The sequence below is a fragment of the Carassius auratus genome, chromosome 46 (assembly GCF_003368295.1).
Source record: "Carassius auratus strain Wakin chromosome 46, ASM336829v1, whole genome shotgun sequence".
Lineage (NCBI taxonomy): Eukaryota > Metazoa > Chordata > Actinopteri > Cypriniformes > Cyprinidae > Carassius > Carassius auratus.
The window spans coordinates 17865264-17887598 of NC_039288.1; the positions used below are offsets into that span (position 1 = coordinate 17865264).

Consider the following 22335-nt stretch of genomic DNA (forward strand, 5'->3'; position numbering starts at 1 on the left):
AAACTCAAAGTCAATTCAAAGAGAGCAGTTTTATTGGTGGTTGAATATACAGGATGTTACAGGTGTAACAGGAGAAAAAATCCCAGAAGTCGGTAAACATCACAGACGCCACACACACACACACACACTGAAGAAAGCGGCTTCAGCTTCCCTTCTCCCATTTGTGAGTAACGACGTTCTGCAGAAAAGCCACATTCACACACACACAGACACAGCGCTCTCTGATGCCCAGAGATCACAGCATATTCAGTCCTCAAGTTTTTTGCTTCAATGTTATTTTAGTGTATGCCTCATTTGGTTTGAAAATATATTTCCTCGTAACTGCCCTTTACGTGATGAGATATTATACATCACATCTGTACATGTACATATACACAGAACATATCATACGCATCCCAAGAGAAACAAAAGCCTCCACAGACTCACTGTCAATCTGCTCGTCGCCAGGCAACACTAAGCCCCGCCCCTTCAGTGACATCAAAGATCACACAGGTAAATGTTAAAGTAGTTTTTGCAATAATCCAAAAACAAAAAAATATAAATTCATTTTGGATAAAGGGAAAAAAAGCCATTAAGACACTATAGTCATGACAATTAAGCCTTTCTACTGTACTGAACAATAAAAAAAATTCTATTTGAATCTTTCATAAACCATTCTTACGTAAACGTGTGAAAAATTTGCATAAAGGAGTTATGAACAATTTATTATTTTTATTTTTTTTAGGAATGTGACACATTTTTCCCTTAAAATTAGCATACATTTAATTCAATGTTATTATGTTTGTACCTTATGAATGCACTTTGCTATTTAATTTAAATTAATATATTTTTATTTGAATATATATATATTTATTTTATTTTTTGCATTTTGAAAGCCACTGAGAATTAGGAAAAGAAAGAAATGTGCATGAAAAGAATTAGTCCGGAAAATGTCGTCACAATGCAAATTTTTCTTTTTATTTTAAGGCAAAAAAAAAAAAGCACACGTTCTTGACGGTTCTCTTGAGGGGCGTTGTGATGGGGAAACAGCTGTGATGAGGGTCGCATATGGTCACACACAAAACAATATTGCAAGACAACATGAAAAATGAGTCCAAACGTCCAGTTCACTCTTTAATTTTTAAATGAATATAGTCTATATGGTCAGTTACTTGCTGCATCTGTCAAAACATAATCATTTCAACAAATCAGCGAATATTCCTTTATAAAACGCTTATAGGATTGCACACATGTCTGCCTCTTTTCCCAATCGACCCATACGGGCGAATCGTAGCTTGAATCAGACCTTTGCAAACACGAACTCACTCCATCAGGCACAGTGCATTAATATCAAATCACCCAAGCCCTCTTAGAGTGTGTCTTTCTGTACAGCCACACACACACACACACGCAAACATAGCAAGATGTATGAGCTTTATATCACAGCGTTGGGGTCCTCTCCAGCCCTGTGTGTGTGTGTGTGTGCACGAGTGCATATCTATACTGAATTAGGATTCCCCTCGTGAATTTTGAAAGTCCTCAGTCGGGGAAAAAAATACTGCCAATGTCTGTCTATGTTGCGTGTCTCTGTTCAGCCCAGTTCAGCTCCAGAACCGGATTAAGAACGCTAGCATGGGTTCCCAAGGTTCTGCAGGAGGTTCAGGTCTCACCGTGAATGGTCTCCAGGGCTCCAGGTTCTAGGTCTTCTCCTCTCGCTCTGTCCTGCGGCGCGAGATGTTTCGTGGTTTGATCTTGAGCGAGAGCTCCCATAATGCCTCCTCCGCCAGGTGATCGCTAAAGTCGTTGAAGAACGAGACGATGTCTTCGTTGCGTTTCAGTTCGTAGTGTCTACAAAGAGAATTAAAGAGAATTCAATTTTTTTTATCAGTTACTAGTGAAATCAGCAACTGACATATGAAATGCATATAATATTAAACTTCATTAATAAATTAAAAACATCATATTATAATTCATGTTAACATACATTAATGAAAATCTTACACATGAAAAAACTAAATAGTTCCAACTCTAAAAAAATCACTTTTGACAAACTAAAAGTATGAATTTCTATCTCATAATGGCTTCATTTCTCATAATTATGACTTTTTGTCAATCAAGACGTCAATGTTGACTTGTCATAATTACTGTCATAATGAATATGATTGTGTCATTGCTGGTCTTTTGTCAAAATAATAAGTTTCTTTTTTGTCATAATTTCAACATCATAATGACCCACAGTATATCTAATTTCCACTTTTTTGTCATTATTTGTTATAGTTTTGTTTGTCATAATTTAGACTTTTTATGTTGACTGTCATAATAAATATATATGACTCAACTTCATAATTTGGACTTTTTGTGTCACAATTGTAATAAATATGACTGTCATAATTGTGTAATTATATATGACTGTCATAACTGTCAATTTCAACATCTTCAAATGCACAAAATCAGTCTTAAGTCTCTGGGGAATATTTGTAGCAATAGCCAAAAATACATTGTAGGGGTCAAAATTATAGATTTTTCTTGTATACCAAAAATAATTAGGATATTAAGTAAATATCATGTTCCATGAAGATATTTAAAAAATGTCCTACTGTTAATATATAAACCTTAACTTTTGTTTAGTAATATGCATTGCTAAGAATTCATTTCAACAACTTTAAAAGGTGATTTTCTCAGTGTTGTGATTTTTTTTTTGCACCCAGATTCCAGATTTTCAAATAGTTGCATCTCGGTCAAATAATGTCCGATCTATCAATTAAAATCTTCATTTAATCTCAAAATGATTCAGCATCGCATCATGACTTCATGCCATAAAGGTTTTCTTCGTACATGGCGGCCTTACAGTGATGCAATGTGATTTTGAACACATGCTTTCAAGCCTCATTGCTTCATTCTACAAATCAGTTCAATCAAAGTCCACCCCAAACTCATGAATCACGTGTAATCTAATCTAATCTCATGCTCATCAAGCGCTGGGTTTCAGGCCAGCCATTACTCACACTTGCTGGAAGCGTCTCATGCTGTCCAGAATGTTGAACTGCTGCCAGCGCTTGGAGAAATTCACTTTACCGTCAATAAAATCTGGGTTTCCGAGGTGAACAAACGTCAGGTCCTGAAGGATCAAACCCCTGCCAGAAAAAAAGGAACATTAAACAATTATCAATAACTGTCATGTGTGTGTGTGTATGTCAAATATACACTAGATTAACAGTTTTGATTGTTCATTTTTAATAATACATATTTAATTAGCATGAAATATAATTTTAGTTCTTTTTATTTAACAGCATTGAAACGAGTTACTCTTTAGTTTTATTTAATAAAGGCATTAGTGGTGAAATTCAGCAGACATGCATGTCAGTGTTTTTTTATTGCTCACAAAAACTCTTACAAATAATTTTCGGTAAATAAAATGAAGATTAAATAAAATAAAAATGGAAAACTTAAACCAAAATGAAAATTAGACCGAAATACGTTTGCAGAAGTGATAAAAAACTAAAAATGACTAAAATAAAAATAAAGCTAAATAATATTTTTAAAAAGCTAATAAGAAAATGACAAAAGCAAAGAAAAAGACTAAAATTTAAAACAAACTGAAATTTAAATATAAAAAATTTATTATAAATAACTACTATAATAATATACAAATAATCCTAAAATAACACTGGTGCACTTAGTTTTATGCAGGTCAAAATTCAATTGAGTAGGAATTTTTTTTTGCTTCTCTGACTCTCAAACGTTGCAAATCCTTTGTGGAGTCGTCTGATTCTGAAAGAGCTGTCTTTCATGAGCATGAAATGCTTTAGAAGCTCATTTTTTCAGACTCTTGGTTTTATTTTCCTCCAGTTGAGTTTAGTTGGACACAAACTCACAGGTATGGTATACATGGAGGCTCCACTTCTGCTAGCGCCGCTCGGTACGCTCTGAAGGACGACGAACTGTCAATCAAAGTGCAGTACTCTTCCAAACCCTACAAAAATAGAGACGGGGGTTAGATATACACTCTTTTCCGATTTCATATGGTCGGATACTATTAAATGAAGTTAGTTTTGGCAGTGAGGAGGAAGTCAGACTGGTGAGACTGACCTCAGACGTCTGCTTCTGCCATTCCAGTCGTCTGATTGGTGCGGAGTCCAGCGCCGAGAGAATCGCCAAATAAGAGTTGAAGTTATTCAGTTTCCGCAAGTGCTACGAGCGAGACAGAAACATTAAATCACTCAGAAAATAAAGCGAGTGATGTTTAATAATCATTCCACAGCATAATCTTCAAACCACACTCTATTTACCTTCATGATTTTGATGAATTTGAGCAGCAGTTTCTCTCTGTCCTGAGCTTTCTCCTGTTGGATGATTATAGAGCGCACCCTGGTGGACCGGAGGAATCACATTTGAGTACACAGTTGGATAACAGAGATACTGAACTAATATGACGGGAAACATTAAAGACATTAGGCTGGAATATAAGGTTATAGCTTGATAAAGCTAATGTCATATCATAAACACACAGAAACTCAAAGATCTTAATGCCAGCCAATCAAAATAAAAGTTACCTTAACTTTAAATTGTGACGTATGTATCACTATAATAATAGTAATATTGTAACATTAACATTTTTCTTCCATGATAAATTTTAACAACAAACCTCTGTTTTGCATCACTTTGTTTGCCAAAAATGAAAGAAATTGTTATATTTTCATTTGATTACATTTTATAAGATTAATTACTGTGTTGATATTTTATGCCTTAATTTAAATACCATTTGTGATAATAAAAGTGCCCCTAAAGCCAAAAAGCAACCTAAAAAATGCCATAATACGAGCACTTTATTAAATCTATAAAAATTACAACAGAAAACATAGAATTTCTGAAAAATAAAACTTTTTAAATCGTTTTTTTTTTATTATTATAAATTATTAAATTGTTTTATGAACTAAACTAATTAGACTGATTATTCATATTTAATTAAACCATTAACCCATTATAAATTAATTAAAAAATGTAAACGTAAAACTGAATTTTGGAGAAAAAAAACAAAGATTTAATAATAGGGCTCGTAAAAAAAAAAAAGTTATACTTTCAATGAATTGCAGTTAAATTGTATGTCATGATTTCAGATTAATGACATTCGACCATTAAAAAGAAATCTAATAATTAAAGCAGGAAAAATGGAATTTGGGAAAAAATAGTGTACAATGGATCTCATAAGGCCCTATATCTAAATTACAAGTAAAAAGCTAACTTCAAATTTAATTTACACATTTCCAAACCCTAGTTCTTCCTCATTAGTAATCTCTGTACTTGTACACAACCTTGTTTGCTGGAGAATTGAGTGTAAAGCCAGACAATCACAAGAGAAATGAGAAATGCTTTATGTGCATTATCCACAAGGTGTTGCAGGTCTCTGTAAATATGTACCAGTAGCTCATGTTGTTAAAGTGCTCTGTAAACTGGGTCAGATTTGGACTTTTCTCTTCATTCTGTTCCTTCGCCCAAAGCAGCACCTCAGGAATCTGAAGACAGTGATGCCAGTGAAAACAGCACTTTATTACACCCACAAATTTCAAAACTCTTTTTTTTTTATTTCATTACTATATCAAGTAAAACAGTACGTGTGTGTTACCTCTATCTTGTAAAACAGTTCTGCGTCCAGCAACGTCAGCTGATCGGCGATCTCATGACTGCGGAAATCATGCAGAGTGCCGGGCCTTTGGAGAAAGAGCCGATTAAACACACAGCTGAGAATCGTCCCGATGACCCCTGAACTTTGACCTTTACCTGGCCGAGACGCCTCGTGCGGCGAGAGGTTTGAGCATGTGCACGTGTCGCAGGAGCCTTTTCTGTTCCACTTTATCGAGGATGTTCTTTCGCAGGACCCTCGCCAGACTCAGCTCTCCGTTACAGACCAGCCGGAAGACCAGATCCATCAACTGCCTCAGGATGTCCTCGGTCAGCTCCACCAGACTGACACACGGACAACAGCGAGAGACAGATCAATCACACATGCACTAACCATCAAACATCTGCTTTTGACAGAAATTCATACTTTTACTCAAGATGGACGCATTAAACTGATCAAATGTGACAGTTAAGGCACTTATAATGTTACAAAAGAGTTCCGTTTCAAATAAATGCTGTTGAGTTATAATTGAGTCAGAAAAACAGAAAAAAATCAACTGTTTTCAACATTGATAATAATCAGAAATTTTTCTTGAGCAGCAAATCATCAAATTAGAATGATTTCTGAAGATCACGTGACACTGAAGACTGGAGGAATGATGCTAAAAATCACAGGAATAAAATTACATTTTACTATATATTCAAATTGTAATATTATTTCACAATATTACTGCTCTTAATAAATAGTTACCAGAAGTGACAAAATAATAATAATAATAATAATAATTTAAATATGTAAATAACAGTGTAAATAAGGTATAGCTATTCAAATTGAAAACAATTATATATATATATATATGTGTGTGTGTGTGTGTGTGTGTGTGTATGTATTTATTATTAATTGTTACTTATTAATTTGCTCAAAACAAAACAAATGTAATCAATTATCACTTGATCCGATCTTCTAGCACCTATAATAAATTTCCAGAATGCAGGAATTTGTTCAAAGATAATAATTTCTGACTATTATCAGTGTTGAACACAGTTCATATTTCTGTAGAAACTGTGATGCATTTTGTTTCTGTAATCTTTGATGACTACAAAGTTCAAAAGAAAAAGTATTTATTTGAAACAGAAATCTTTTGTAACATTATAAATGTCTTTACTGTCACTTTCAAGCCATTTAATGCATCCTTGCTGAATAAAAATATTGATTTATATAAAAAAAAAACATTGTCCGTGCATATGATGTTGTTATTCCAGTTTAAGTCCCCAGCTGTGTTTTGCAGCAGATAAAATACAGCTTTGACTGCAAAAATAAAGCATGAATAGCTTCAACTTCGCTACCTTCTGTTAGTAGTTTGTCATGTACATCATTATGAGTAGTTTTAGCTTCACTCACCAGAGTTCATCCACGACTCTCACCAGCACAAAGAACGTGTTTTTACTGACACGCTTCCTAAAGGTGTCTGGACTGTGACAGAAGCGAGTATATGTGCAGCGCTGTTAAGAAAACACACACACACATCCAGACTGACTGCTACTAACAGATCAAATAATAAGAAAGGATATCTGTAGTGCAGTTTTTTAATAAGGTCTTCAGGCGTTATGAAGGTTCTGTAAGTGGTGAGAAAAGCCTCGCAGTACAACACCAGATCTACAACACAAACAGACAAATATGATTCAGTTACACTTAAGATACACAGCAAACCATCATCTCACAGATACTGCAGGAATTAATCAGTCTAACAGACACGCTAAAGGCTAATTATAAGAGAAAACACACAAATGCAGAATAATTATGACATATGAAATAAGCATGTGAATTACCTTTGCGGTCTGTTTCTGTAGCGTGGACTAACAGTATGTCTCCAGACCCGGCTCTCACATCAGGACCATCATCATTCTATCAGAGAAAGAGAGAGAATTATTACTGCAGGCATCTGAAGTCCGGCTCACTTTGGCTCCTGCTGCCCATCGCAGCACTGCACCAGCTGACGTCTGTGTGTGTGTGTGTGTGTGTGTGTGTGTGTGTGTTTTAGACTTGCATCAACCACTACATAAATACTCTCTAAATACTGGAGACAACAGACAAAAGCTCTGACCGTATCAAAAAACACAATGCATCAAATATTCACACGCAACAGATTTCCATCACAGCTCTGTTAGCTTCATTTCTCTCCAATTCCTCATTCTTTTCCCATAATTTAACATTATTTGTGCCTCGACAGATATAAAATCTGTAAAGTAAGTACTAATTCAATGCTTAACAATTTTCCAGCTTCTCACCCTTTTTTAACCAATGATTCTCCACGACTTATCTGTTGTTTTAGGTTACCAGATAATGAGATTTTAAATTGTATAAATAATGCCCTCATGCAAGACCAATTTCTACCTGACGAAACCGTTTATATCTTTGCATAACAATATTTTTTTAACATTTCTTTGACTTTTAAGATTTTATTAATCTTCACAACTCAAACAGGATTTTTTAAAAATAAGGCCATATTTGAATATATGCACAATATTCAGGGTATAAAATATTTAAAAATGTCCATATTTAAAGATGCATGCATGGATAAATGAATAAATGCATTAAAATATATATATAGAAATGCATGAAAAAATACACAAAGAAATCCATGTATAAACACTTTTATAAATGCATATATAAATATATAAATAAATACAATTCATAAATGAATGCATAAATAATTAAATGCATATACATGAATTAAACATGAATTAAATGGCAATTAATCAATCAAATCAATCCTAATATTCCCATAACGGTGGTTTAATAAAGGTTTATTAATGAAGCTTTAAACAGTATTATTACCTCTGCTTTGAGTGTGATGCGGTTCATAATATCATTATGATCAATGAGGGACAGTTCATCAACATCATCAGTCTGACCATTACTGGGTTCCTTTGGCCTGTGAGCGAGAGAAAATGTATCACAAATATTTTCATATCTCTGAGATGTGGATAATACAGCAAACACATGCACAAAGTCCGGAGTTCATACCTGTCCTTAGACAAAGCTTCCTTGCTATTGGATGTGGGTATGTGAGGGGTGTGGTCCTGAAGCACATCATCGCATGATGAGGGTTGGTCCTGAAGAATTCAAACAAATGTACTGTATGATTGCACTCCAAACACACGCACACACACACACACACAGCTTAACACAATGACACACTTACAGTGCGGTGTGTGTTTTCTCCATTAGCCTGTGTGGAGGAGTACAGGTTCACATACTCTCCCTCACCGCCTTCATCGACGCTTTCACTCTAGAGCAAAAACAACACGGACAGATCGGTCAGACGGTCATTCAGTCTTCACCATGAAACACACGCTGTGAAAACTTCTGGTGACAGACCGTAAGATCGTGAATTCTGTGCAAAACACCATTAAACAGACCAAATAAAATACACAATCATTTACATTTTCTGAGGAAATTATTTAATGCAAAAGTGCTGCAACTACACAATTGTCACAGATGGTTGCTTATGGTCTATAGTTATGAAGTACTAAAATAACTACAAATAAATTATCCAAAACTAAAAAATATGAACTATACACACACACACACACACACATATATATATATATATATATATATATATATATATACACACACAAAATATACACATTTAAATATAATACATGCTTACATGGTATACAATGTCCATATTTAAAGATGCATAAATAAATAAATACATAAAATAAGTAGTACTAAATAACTAAACATAAAGGATCGAAATAAATATATAAATAAAAACTATGCAGTCTTATTTAAAAGAAAGAAAATTGAGAAAACAATGACTAAAAATGTAACTAAAATGAAAATATTAAAATAAAATCGAATTCAAAAAATGACAATAGTAAGTAACACAGTCCAGGACCCTCTTTTATGGTCCCACGTGTGATTTGTCTAGTTTTTTCAAAAAGTAATGGCACACTGCTCCACTCTTTTATTTTTTAGACATTACTCTGAAAACAGAAATGATATGAAACAGAAACTGAGCACTAGATGGCGCTCATTTACATTGTTTTGCACAATGTAGTTTCACGTTCACAAGGACTTGCACATAATTTTGCATGTGTTTCTAAGGTAGCTATACTTTTCAGACAACTGCAACTCTATTTGGGGACATCTTTAGTCATTAATGCTAAAATAGAAATGCAAAATACAAGTTTATTGTAAAGTGATTATGATTTGCCTAATTTGAAATTCCATTCAAGTCCATGGTAAGAAAAGATCATTACTGAACGTGTTTGTGTGTTTACCGCAGAGGTAAGAAGTGAGTCAGAAAGAGAAGATTCAGAGGGAGGACAGACGGCCAGGGAGACCAGAGAGCTGGTCAAGGACCCGTTAGAGACACCCGCACCATCTAGAGCTCTGCCGGCATTGGTCAAACCAACCAGGTCGGAACTCTGCGATCGGTTCAGACAGAAGAAAAGAGAAGAAATGATGAGAGGAAAGATGGAATCAGTGGAAAAAAATAAATATGAAAAGGAGGGGAAAGATTGGAGAATGGAGAGGGAAATATCTTCTGTTTTGTTTAAAATACCTGGACAGTACGTTAACATTTGTAGCTATACAAAGAAAACATCTATCAGACGACACGACACAATGCTGGACAAGTCAAATCCTGGCTGAACTTCCGGATGTGTCTTAGAGGGATTTCAGCACCTGCAGGGACTCGCCCGGATCACCAACAGCATTCCTAATCATCCCATTACACACACACACAACAAAACATGGTCCAACACGTTTCCCTGAGAGATCGGGAAGAGCATCCCCCATTCTATTCCGTCTGTGACATTCCGGAATGTAAGCATTCCACAGAGACTCGGAGGAGAGAGGAAAAGAGAAAAAAGAAAAAAAACTTACATATGGTGCCGCCTCACAATCTTACACACACACACACACACACACATAAACATCATATTGCTTCTGCTCTGACCTCTAAGGTCTGGGGGTCAAGAGCACAGAACATTCCGGGACAATTCCCAGATTCCCTCACCATGACAACCTAGTCCCTAGAACTCATCACCAGGGAAAAAGAATTCCATAAAAAATTAAAAACAGCTCGCTAATCCCAGCTCTGTAATAACTAGCGTTCTGTTAGTATTATTTACATACTATTACACACACACACACACACACACACACATATATATATATATATATAGGCTATATTATACACACACACACACACACACACACACACACACACATATATATATATAGTATTTTATATATATATATATATATGCATGTTTTTTTCAGTGAGGACAGGAAAATGATTTAATGCTAGAACCACTACATGTCATGCTTTGTCAGGACATGACGTACATTCGTTTTTTTTTTCTAAGTAATGCTAAACAGTAGAATATGAAATTCTAGACAAAATATCAGCTTCATACGACATGAGACTGATGAAACATGCAGGAAGAGCTGATCTGCTCAGGTGCACTACTGAAAACTGTTTTTCCTTCATATAAATAATGGCACCTTCCAAATGATCTAAAGTCTAAAACACATTTCTATAGATCAAAAGATACTGTCAAATAATTCACAGCTTGTGCACAAAACCCAGTTTTATGCCAGCAATCAAAAGTTTGACTACACAAACCTCCTCTGATGTAATGAGCAGAATGTCTTTTATGAGCAATAGAAGTAATTAGTGATTACATCGAAGTTATTAATCAAATGCAACTGAATGCCAGGGTTAGGCAGTAAAATAACTTCTCTATGGAGCATCCATAGGCACAGACCCAAAACTGAGTTTTAATGCTACATTAAGATTAAAGAGCATTTTGATAAGCTCTGGAATTAAAGCCTTGAACCCAGATAAACAGATAAATGAAGATTAAATAAGCTTTTAGACTTAAACTTTAATTCAGCTTCGGTTCTGGTTCCAAAAGTCACAAACTGTACTCACAAACTGAAGTCAAATCTGAACAGTGGTTTAATAACCACCGCAGAGAGACATGAAAAGTGATGATAAAACCATATGAAGAGCACATGTGTGTCCAAACCACACACAAAATGAGCAGAACACACTGAAAACAGATGATACATAAGCAAACATACAATAAAAATAATATTCTGCTCAAGAAGTACTTGCTAAATCTTTTAAATTTGGATTAAATGTTAAAATTTTGACTGATCATTTTGTAATATATATTTATTAAAGAGAAAGAATATTTTTGTGCGTTACACTCCTGACTGCTCAGCACTCACCACAGGTGTGGTCAAAGAGGCGTGGCCACTGAGGAAGGAGTTAGACACTGATAGGCTGAGGCCAAGAGCAGGCTCCGCCTCCTCCTGAAGCCCAGCAGAAGGAGGGAGAATTGAAAAAGAGGAAGAAGAGGATGAAGGAGGAGGAGAAGTGTTGGAGGCCTAGAGCGTAAGACAGAAACATGGAACAGCAAGAAAAGAGAGGAAAGATCAAAAGATGAAATCAGGTTAAAAAGAAAGAAAGGCAAGGTAAGTCATATCAAGAAAAAAGTAGAAAATGATTTAAAGGCAGCATGAAATGTAATGCTTTTAACATTCTTTTTTATATATATGTGTATCATTATTTCTGTAACATGTATTAAAATATTTACATTTACTATATTATATAACTCTCACGCATGTAATAACTTTATCTTATTTAGTAAGAAATTAAATAGGATTTTCATGTTGCCTTTAAAAAAAAGAGAAGAAAAGAACACAAGAGAAGAAAACTATGAACTACTATACATCTAAATATATAGAATAAAACAATTCTGAAAGTTATACATGTTTAATAAAAAATACAATTATATATATATATTTATTATATGTATATATATATATATATATATATATGTATATATATATATATATATATATATATATATATATATATATATATATCTGAAAATGTTATTAAAAATTTAGCAAGTTAGATAATATGTATAATAATAATAATAATAAAAAAAATAATAAATTATATATATATATATATATATATTATATTATTATAATATATATATATATATATTAGTGCTGTCAAAATTAGCGCGTTAACGCATTAGATTAATTTGAAATATTTAACGCGTTAAAATAAAATAACGCAATTAACGCGGTTGCAGTTTTTTTTATTTCCAGTTGTGGCCTATGTGTGTTCAACGTGCAAAGAAATATGGATAAGACCCAGGAAGGACTTTTAGACGGAAAGTTTCAGTATAAAACTCTGCCGGATTACTCTTCAGTCTGCCACAAGAAACATTACTCTTCATTTAGTCTGCCACAAGAAACAGCAACATTAAAATCATGAACTCAAATGTCACTGTTTAAAAAAAAAAACAATGACTGTTGTAACAGTGCGTAAATCAAACCTTTCTGTAACGCTAACGTTAATAAGCTTAAACGAAAATAAAGAAATAATTGTGTAGCGGAGTATTTTTTGTACACAGTGCCGCGAACTGTCAATCACTCCTGTACGCGTGCATCACTGTCCTCCTCGCAGCTGCAGCAACTTGCGCTCTCTCTCTTCATCAAGCTTTAAAACAAAAAGGGGACAAAAATATCATATTGTCTTGGTGCATAGGCTATAGATTAATTAGATAAATTAATATCTAAATTTGTGCCTTGCCGTCTACGGCATTTTTTTAGAACTTAGAAAAAAGATGCTGCAGCCAATGAACAGCCAGCGGGGGCTGCAGGACGACTCAACCTCCGCAGACAGTTTTTAATGTTTATCAGACAATAAATACTCAAGATTTTGCTTTAGTATAACTCACAACGAGTTTCACACACCTTCTCCGGCCACGTTGAGTTGTTGACACTTAACAGTGGGAAAAGCGACACATGAGCTATTCACTTGTATAACTTAAGGGTGAATGGGTAATGTAGTTTCTGCTCTGGGTGGGATGAATTAGGAAGCTTACATTGTGAAGGGCGCTCTGAAAATCGGCAGTGCAGGTAAAAGATTAAAACCTCTATTAAAACAGATGTCCAAATGAGCGTACCGGTACGCTACAAGCACGTTCTGGGCGCACGGAGAGGTGGCGGTACGCTCAAGAGCTATATTTGGAAGTGGCGGTACTGAGTACTGGTGCGTACCGGCCCACTTAAAGCACTGGCAATGACTATACTTTGGAATTTTTTTGCAGTCCACTTAGAATTCAACATGGAAATCATTTTTGTTTTTTATTGGCATTGATTGTTTTGAAATTCAAATGGTACTTACATGCCTGTGTTTTTATTTCTGTAATAAATATGGCTTTCAAGCCAACAGTTAATTTGGAGGATATTGATGGTTTATTGCAGGTATGTTGTTTACATGAGAAAATCTGTGTTACAAGTTAAACAAAAATTCCAATAAACAATCATATTTTGAATTAAAATAGTTTCTTTGTCTTGACTTTACATTAATTATTTACATTTTACATTTACATATCCAAAAAGTTTCAGTCTTTTAATTGCGATTAATCGCGATTAATCGCGATTAATTTTAAAAAATTGTGCGATTAATTAGTTAATTTTTTTTAATCGATTGACAGCACTAATATATATATATATATATATATATATATATATATATATATATATATATATATATATATATTTTTTTTTACCTATTATCCAACTTTGAGAATTTTTTGAACACTTCAGAATTTCAGAAATTAAGAGATGATGTAAATATGATAAAGATGCTGCTGTGGCACAAAATCTTCCCACAGCATGTGAGTTCTGGCTTTGGAACCCAATCTAATCTGTAACTACTTCACAAAAAGCAAAAAAAACTAAGCTAATCCGTATTTTCCAGTTGACTTTACGGTGACCCTGACGTGGTCACGTGTTGCCTAGTCTAAAGAAGCTCAGTTTGACCTCTGACCTGCTGCAAGCTCACTGATAACACGCATGCAGATGGATCATAACTCACCAGCTGTCTCTGTTTGGGAGGCAGCGCTGGCGGAGGGACGGCTTCGTGGACCGAGTCCGAGCTGCTGTAGGAATCGTTGACGCCGTAAACCTCCTGAAAGCGCTTGTTCCTCCTCTGCTCGTAAATACTCTCATTCTGAGGCATCTGGTAGAAGACAGACGGCTGTGGTTCAGAGTAATCCTCCACAAACTGCATGTACTGGAGGACTACAGAGAGAAAAGAGTTACACACGTGAAAGAGCCGGGATTTCTATTTCATAATCAAAAAACCAGCGTATGCTTTTATTCAAACCTATGAAAATGCAGATCCTGTTGTAAATAACAGTGAAAAATCTGATAAAGTTGAAAGTGTTTGCATTTTGGTACTGAGAACTAACAGGTAATTTAAAATAATAAGTAATTTTAAAATATTGAAATGGATCTGAAAATACGTACAATCTTACAATGGGCTAATTTTTTCTTATGCAAAATATAAGATTTATTTCTAGATGTGGTTTTGAAATCAGTGTTTATGATGAAATTTTATGCTCTCTATTAATTTTATTTTTTCTATTTTGTGTGCTTTATTTTTTATTGACAAAAAGTGTACATTTTATTTCTAAATCAGCACAAATAAAGCAAAATAAATGCATATGGTAAAATAAAACTAAAATGTAAAAAATAAATAAATTAAAAAAATAATGGGAAAATAAATGTATTAAATTAAATACAAAATAAATAATTAAATTGAATCTAATATTTACTTTGGAAGATATATTTAACAAACATTTCTTATTAATAAAAATAATTATTAAATACGATGTTTATGTAATGCAGAACTACAGTTTAACGTGCAGTTAAATGTATGAAAAACAGGTATTTGCTTGGTTTCTATTTTTGTATCATAAATAAAAAATACTATATATATATATATATATATATATATATATATATATATATATATATATATATATATATATATATATATATATATATATATAAATATAATACATTTTATTAGAATTTAAATCAGCATAAAGACATACAATAAATAAAACTATGCTGTATATATATATATTATACAATTTATATAACAAATTACTTTTTCGATTTACAGTAGTTATATGAGAAAGAGAGTGTAATGAGAACTTACAGGTATAATTCATAAAAAAATATTTAAGTAACTGATTAAGCAATGCATACAATCTTAAATGGTCCTAAAAAAAATTATGATTATTTATTGATTTATTTTTTACATTTTCTTATATATTTATAATTTCTTATTCATATGTTTTACGAAATATGACCTACACGTTTCTGGATGGTATTTCAAGAGACTCGCTTAAAAATTAAAAAATGTTAAAAAACTAAATAACACCCTTACTCTGTTTGCCCTTCTTCTCTGGCAGCGGCGGTGGGCTGTCGGCGTCTGTACACTGTGAGAGATCGTCTCCTCCGTTGACCTGCGGCATCAGCAGCGGGAACGGCGGCGTGGGCTGCTCCTCTTCTGACAAGTTGTCGTAGTGTGATGGAAGGCGTTCGTAAAGAGGGTACGACGATATGATCGGCGCAGACCGCCGCTTCTTCTGCGGGAGGGCGGGGGGAAGCACGCTATTGGTCGGCCCAGATGTGGTCCAGTAATCCAGGGAAGCCTGATTGGTGACGGGAGCGCTGAAACGTGGGTGGGCGGGGGCATGGGCGGGGCTTAACGACTGAGACTCCCCGTGGCATTCTGGGAGAGGGCTCAGACTGCTGCCAGTGCCTGTCGGAAACGGTAAAGGCTCGGATACGGATAGATCCTGATGCAGGAAGTCGTAATCTGGATCATATCCCTCTATAGACAAAGAAAGAGAGAATCACATCCTGATTAGTGCTCAGAAATCTTCAACTTTAATTCATAATAGTGTTTGCATACCTAGTGTTTCACAGCTAGTGTTGCGAGAGCACTGGCCACTGTCTCGCTCCAGTGACGAGAGCTGCTCATCGGACTTGCTGAGTTTTCCCATACTGTTACAGGGGGACAGACGCGGCGAATCCCCTCCGTAAGACTGACTCCCACCAGAGAAACGCCTCTGCAGGAGATCCACGTCAAACTCCTGCTGCTTTAAACACAGAACATGCAACAAACTCAATTACCAAACAACGCGTAACTGCATGTATTTATAATGAAGTTTTATGCTTTTTCTTATAATTGCTTTTTTTTCCCTCAGTTTGAGCTTAGTTGGCATGACAAAAAGCGTACATTTGCATTACTAAAGCAGTGCAAATGAAACAAAATGACAATATAGTACAAATGGTAAAACATAACGTAAATGTAAATTAAAATAAAAAATAATCTAAATTAAAATGCATATAAATTAAAACTTATTAAAGATAAATTTAAATAACTTTTGATTAAAATATTTAACAAAAATAATTTAATAGATTATGTTTTATGATTTATTTTTTATTTTTCTGAATGTCACAGATAATTTGGTCCTGAATGTTGATTGCTTAAAGCAGTGTTCCAGTAGTGCTAAAATACATAATATACAAATATCTATATTAGATTTTTTACTGCACTGGACCCATAGAGGAAAAACTACTGAACTTGTATTAAACTAATAAATTAATAGCCTGCTAATCAACAGTTTGTCCAACTAAGATCAGGATAAAAATGTTTATTTGAAAAAATGTAGTCCTTAGTATTTCAATTTTCATTTTCACATGTTATTCATATTAGTATTTATTTTTAGTACTTTTATTTTTTTATTACTATTTAGAATTAGCTTTTATTTTCATATTTTAATTTTAATTTTGTTAACTGCTTTTTTATATTTCTAAGTAGTTTATTTTTTAGTTCACATCTCATCTACTATTTATTTTTTTATTTAAGTTCGGCTTTATTTCAATTATAGTTATAGTTATTGAGATAAACACTGATCCAAACACCATTCAATATCACACACTTCACTTTCAAGTTAAGAAATCAGCATTAGGGTTGTTGTTGTTGTCGTTGAAAAAATAATCAATAATTAGGATCAGGCCATCTCAGAGAGGTCAAAGGTCAAGAGTCATGCCCAAGTGCTGTACCTGTCTCAGAGCTCCAGGAGGCGGGACTCGACTCATTGGCGCTACCACAGCAACACGTGTGGGGGAGGCGGCCGACTGTCGCTTCTTAGGAGGCAGAGCGGGCGGGCTACGACACAGTATGCAGAAATATGCAAATGAGCTCACAAGTATGAAACAAACACTGTAACGAGGTCAAACGAAATGAGCACAGACAGTCTACACACAGTTAGAGAGAGTCTAGCCTGCAACTGAATTGCACACAAACACACTAACACACACATAAAAGCAGCACAGCAGTGGAATGTGTGGGCGCGGAGTTCAAATCTTGGGCTTCCCTGAAGATACTTACACTTCAATGAAGCTCCAGCAGGTAACCATGGAAACATTAGAATCAACTAATCATAGAACACTCAGTGGGAGGGATGCGGCGCTAGTCTACAATCCTGATGGAATGCACAGGATTCTATTTGGAATTTTTGGAATCATTTGCAAAAATTCATAAAGGATCCAAATGGGAATCAATTAGAATCTTCTAACGATTAAATTAAATTACAACTGGATAAACAGAAATCAAGTTTTAGAATACTGTGAATTTTTTTTTAATTTCATCATGTTTTTTTATGTGCTCAACAGAAGAAAGAAACTCAACTTGGAAAGTTGTTCTTTCTTCTGTTGAGCACATTTAAAAAAAAAAAGATATTTTGAAGAATGTTGCCAACCAAAACAGTTGAGGGGCGCCATTGGATTCCATAGTATTTTTTTTTCCTTACTATGCTAGTCAAAGACTATTTGGTTATCAATACTTTTTTGTGCACAACAGAAATGTTTCATTTTTGGGTCACTTTAATGGAGTTGTTTTATTTGAAAGATTCTGAAAAAATATGTTATGATGCATTAAAAGAGCATTTAATTGAAATGAAATTAAAAGTATTACAAAAATGTAACATTTCAATACTTCAGTAACTGAAATAAAGTAGTATATAAACTTATTTCAGCCAGTTGCCAAGGTAACATTTCTCATCTTCATTTAGTTTAACTTGATGTACTAAGATAACAAACAAAAAATTAAATAAATTAATAAAAACTACATAAATATAAAAAAAACTACTAAAATGACAACAAAAAAAAAGACAAAATAAAAAAAAACCTTAAGAAAAATGAAAATCTGAAAAATAAAAAACTGAATAAAACGATTAAAATTTTAAATCTATAGTAACATTGATTATACTAAAAAACATTTGGTCTAAAAACAATTCACTCAGAAATTGCTAGAATTAAGAAATGTGAGTAACAAGTTATAGTAGAGAGTAAAAGTTTTTTCTTGTAAAAACACTCAATTTTTTTTTTTTTCAGGCTTCAAAAAAACAAACATAAAAACACTTTACAGTGTATGCATTTTAAAGTATTCCCATTATGATATTGCAAATTATAATTGAGATTCCAACAGAAATTCCATTCACATTCTTTAAGGATTTACAGACAAGTCTTGGTCAGCCATGCACATTCACTGCAGTCAGGCCTTCCTCTGATTGGCTGTCACTCTGCAACGTGCAATCCAAGTGGACACATAGTGCCACACAACCACATGCAGGTAAAGTGCCATGTCCAATCAGGGAGGCCGAGGGGTGCCACCACTAGCTAACATACATTTCCATCGCAGTGGCCCTCCGCGGCCCGGCAACAGGATCGGAGCACAACTGCATCCTGTTCCTGTCCCAGGACAACCAAACAATCACAGAGTACAGAGGACAGAGGATGAGCAAATGATTCCAGAGAAATAACACACAAAATTGAATGAAAATGCAGAAATGATTGAACGACACAAAGATTGATAGAAAAACAGTTGCTGAAAGAATCACACAGTATATAACAAGCTCAACAGACACACAGACGTTAATTACAGCAGATGATATGTTGAATTTTGCACAAACGAAAACGAGGCTGTGAGGGATGGAAGTACAGTTTGTTCAATATCTTGCACTGAAAGCACTGGAACATTGACTGATACAGCTGCAAAATCATGCAAAATTAAGTGCAGGTGGCTGATAGCCGATAAAACGCCATTACATATTCAAATACTCTTGTGTATTTGAATATGTAATGAATATGTTAGCAGAAAGAGTGTGTCTGCTAATGGGGTGATATTTATTTTTTTGACTAGTATGCAAAATATTATTATTATTCAGAGGTTAGTAATGAATGATTTAGTTGTTTCTAAAAGCAGAAATATTTGAAACCGTTAAGTAGACATTTAAAAAAATAACTTAAAGATGGCTACAATATAAATTATTAAAATATAAAAAAAAGTGTTACATACAATAATAATGAGATGTGTATTAAATATCAACATAAAATTAAATCACTATATATATTTGGCATAGTATTAACAGAGTTGAACTTGACATTGAAAATTGTAAGTTGAACAAAATCATAATATAAAACAATTATTTAAAAATGTTAAATAGTTGCCAATTCGTTGGTGCATTATTAACTGAAATTGTGTGTTTGCACATATTTCCATTGCAAAAAAAAAAAAAAAAAAAACATTCCATTGCAAAAAAAAAAAAACCCTGAGAACTAAATGTGACCTGCAGAAGTGTGATATTTTGTACAAAATACAGCTCTGAACTATAGCTTTGTTGTCACTGATGTCGAAATAGATATGTCGTGTACTCTGACTTAAGTAAATAGCTAAACGTGATCTCATGCACCATCCACACACACACACCTCTTCCCATCCATATTTCCCCTTTGAAGAAAGTGTGTATGATGCTTATTTCACTCCTCCATGTCTCTTATATAGTTCAGTCTCTTATCACAGACAAAAGTAAACGGAAAAACAAACCTCTGCTTCAGAAGCCAAGCGCCACCAAGAGAGGATGCTGTTGAATATGTGTGTGTGTGTATATCGAATGTATTCTCATTTGAATATATTTAGATACAAGCTAGTGGAAAAAAGCAGATTTAAGTATGACTCATCTGTGGGAAATTACCATCATCACTAAAGATACTAAATACTGCAACTGCTTAGTACATGCTAATATACTTCCTGAGTATACACTACAGCACACACTTACTACTGCACACTAAAGTATACTTGATGTTCATCTCAACAATGCATCCTACGCAGTACACAAGCATATTTACCTTAATCTGTCAGCTGTAAAGGAAACAGTGAGGTATCAAATGATTTGGGACACAACCAATATGAAGGCCTGTTTGGAATGGCATCTTATTCAATATGTATTCCGAGCAACCTTCTGTATGCATGAAATTCTCCAATGAGCTACTACATTTAATGAGAAAGCAATCCCACAATGCAACAAGCTCAAACTATTGATTTCAAGTGCGAAAAAAGAACTCAAAAGTTAAATCTACTTTTTTTGGGAAACATTTCTTTTAAGACAAAGTTTCTTTTTGAGTTTTCTGAACCCATAAACAACAATGATTTCCAAAGCCACGCCCCCTCACCTGTGCTCTGCCAGTTTAACTCCTGGCAGAGGAGGTTTGGGCGGAGCAACCTCTTCCTCTGACATGTCAGTCAAACTGTCAGTGGGCGTGACAATGGGCGTGGTCTTACTCAGGATCGCCTTCTCTCGTTCAGTTAGAGGATTTTCACACACACTGAGATAGAGAGACAAATATTATTAACTGTCACTATACAAAATGGGTAAATTGATTTTGGCCTTTATGACTGTACCTCTCAGTATTGACCACAGGAGGCACTGGTTTATTGGGGGACGTCGGGGACGGCTGCTCCTGTTTCTCTATAGTGAGTTTCACCAGCTCCTGTTACAAACACACACACACACTCGGGTTATAAATATGCCTGTGTTGATTTAACCTTGTCACAAATGCACTTTTCATCCCCTCACCTTCACACCATCCAACACAGCTTTGATCACCGTGGTGACGGTTGTTACAGTGTCCTTGTCGTCGAGGTCGATGCCCTCCAGCATCACCTGGTCAGACCAGCGAATGAGATTTGCCAAACTCTGATAGACGCAGTTATGACAGGAGGACACTGCCGAGCTGCGGTTACAGAGAGGGATTTCAGCACAAGAAAAATTTAAAAAATTTAAAACCATGGTGCACATCGAAATACCATGTTAAATAGTTTTGTTAGTGTTGGTACACACACCTGTGCTGTATCCGAGCCTCCACTTGCATCAGAGGCAATATGGCCTCCAATACTTTACTAGCCGAACCAGGAAGCATCTGCAAAACTTTCGTATCGACGCTCATCTTGTCCACAATCGTCTTAAAGTAACGTAGAGCACTCACCACCTCCTTCTCCTGTTCCTCCAATCGACTCACCTTCTATGAGAAGACAGGAAGGAAAGTTGATTTTTGCGGTGATAGAGCAACAATAGACTTACTGTATCGAGTTGAAACAGAGCATTAGTAATGTTGTTCTACAGATAAGAAGCGGTGATTTAAACTTTACAGGCATATAGCTTCAGTAGAGCTACTTTACAACTTAAAACATACAGTTAATGTTTGCTGATAGAGCGACACTAGAGTTGCTGTAGAGTTAAGTGGTTATATAGTTAATTTGAGCTGATGTATGGGGTAGTAAGATTACTGTAGAGCTCTAAGGCTGTAAAGTTGATGTTTACAGTGATAAAGTGGCAATAGATTTACTGTACCGTAGAACTGAGTGGGGCAGTAAGGTTATTCTACAGCTAAAAAGGTGTGGAAATAATCTTTACAGAGACAGAGGTTCAAGTTTATGTTTTTATTGATAAAGTAGCAATAGAGCTACTGTAGAGTTGAGA

The 22335-nt window shown here is 34.7% G+C and overlaps 1 protein-coding gene across 8 annotated transcripts in view; it reads right to left on the reverse strand.

Annotated features, from left to right (window-relative positions):
* Positions 1-10: 10 nt before the first annotated feature.
* Positions 11-22335, reverse strand: part of LOC113064437 (rap guanine nucleotide exchange factor 1-like) — a 38957-nt gene continuing 16632 nt past the window's right edge. Inside the window, exons 3-27 of one of the 8 annotated variants that reach the window (XM_026235285.1) lie at positions 21699-21877; positions 21433-21589; positions 21258-21346; positions 21029-21181; positions 19205-19267; positions 17579-17684; positions 16422-16605; positions 15891-16340; positions 14529-14734; positions 11855-12013; positions 9892-10038; positions 8805-8891; positions 8627-8715; positions 8438-8534; positions 7429-7504; positions 7171-7255; positions 7001-7093; positions 5758-5943; positions 5603-5687; positions 5398-5492; positions 4269-4347; positions 4069-4170; positions 3855-3952; positions 2985-3113; positions 11-1827 (exon numbers count right to left, since the gene is read on the reverse strand). In XM_026235285.1, the coding sequence (XP_026091070.1) occupies positions 1677-1827; positions 2985-3113; positions 3855-3952; positions 4069-4170; positions 4269-4347; positions 5398-5492; positions 5603-5687; positions 5758-5943; positions 7001-7093; positions 7171-7255; positions 7429-7504; positions 8438-8534; positions 8627-8715; positions 8805-8891; positions 9892-10038; positions 11855-12013; positions 14529-14734; positions 15891-16340; positions 16422-16605; positions 17579-17684; positions 19205-19267; positions 21029-21181; positions 21258-21346; positions 21433-21589; positions 21699-21877 (3345 nt within the window). In that variant the 3' untranslated portion in view covers positions 11-1676. Of the gene's footprint in view, positions 1828-2984; positions 3114-3854; positions 3953-4068; positions 4171-4268; positions 4348-5397; positions 5493-5602; positions 5688-5757; positions 5944-7000; positions 7094-7170; positions 7256-7428; positions 7505-8437; positions 8535-8626; positions 8716-8804; positions 8892-9891; positions 10039-11854; positions 12014-14528; positions 14735-15890; positions 16341-16421; positions 16609-17578; positions 17685-19204; positions 19268-21028; positions 21182-21257; positions 21347-21432; positions 21590-21698; positions 21878-22335 lie in introns of all 8 variants that reach the window. The other 7 variants (XM_026235284.1, XM_026235288.1, XM_026235287.1 and 4 more) reach the window with 7 other exon arrangements.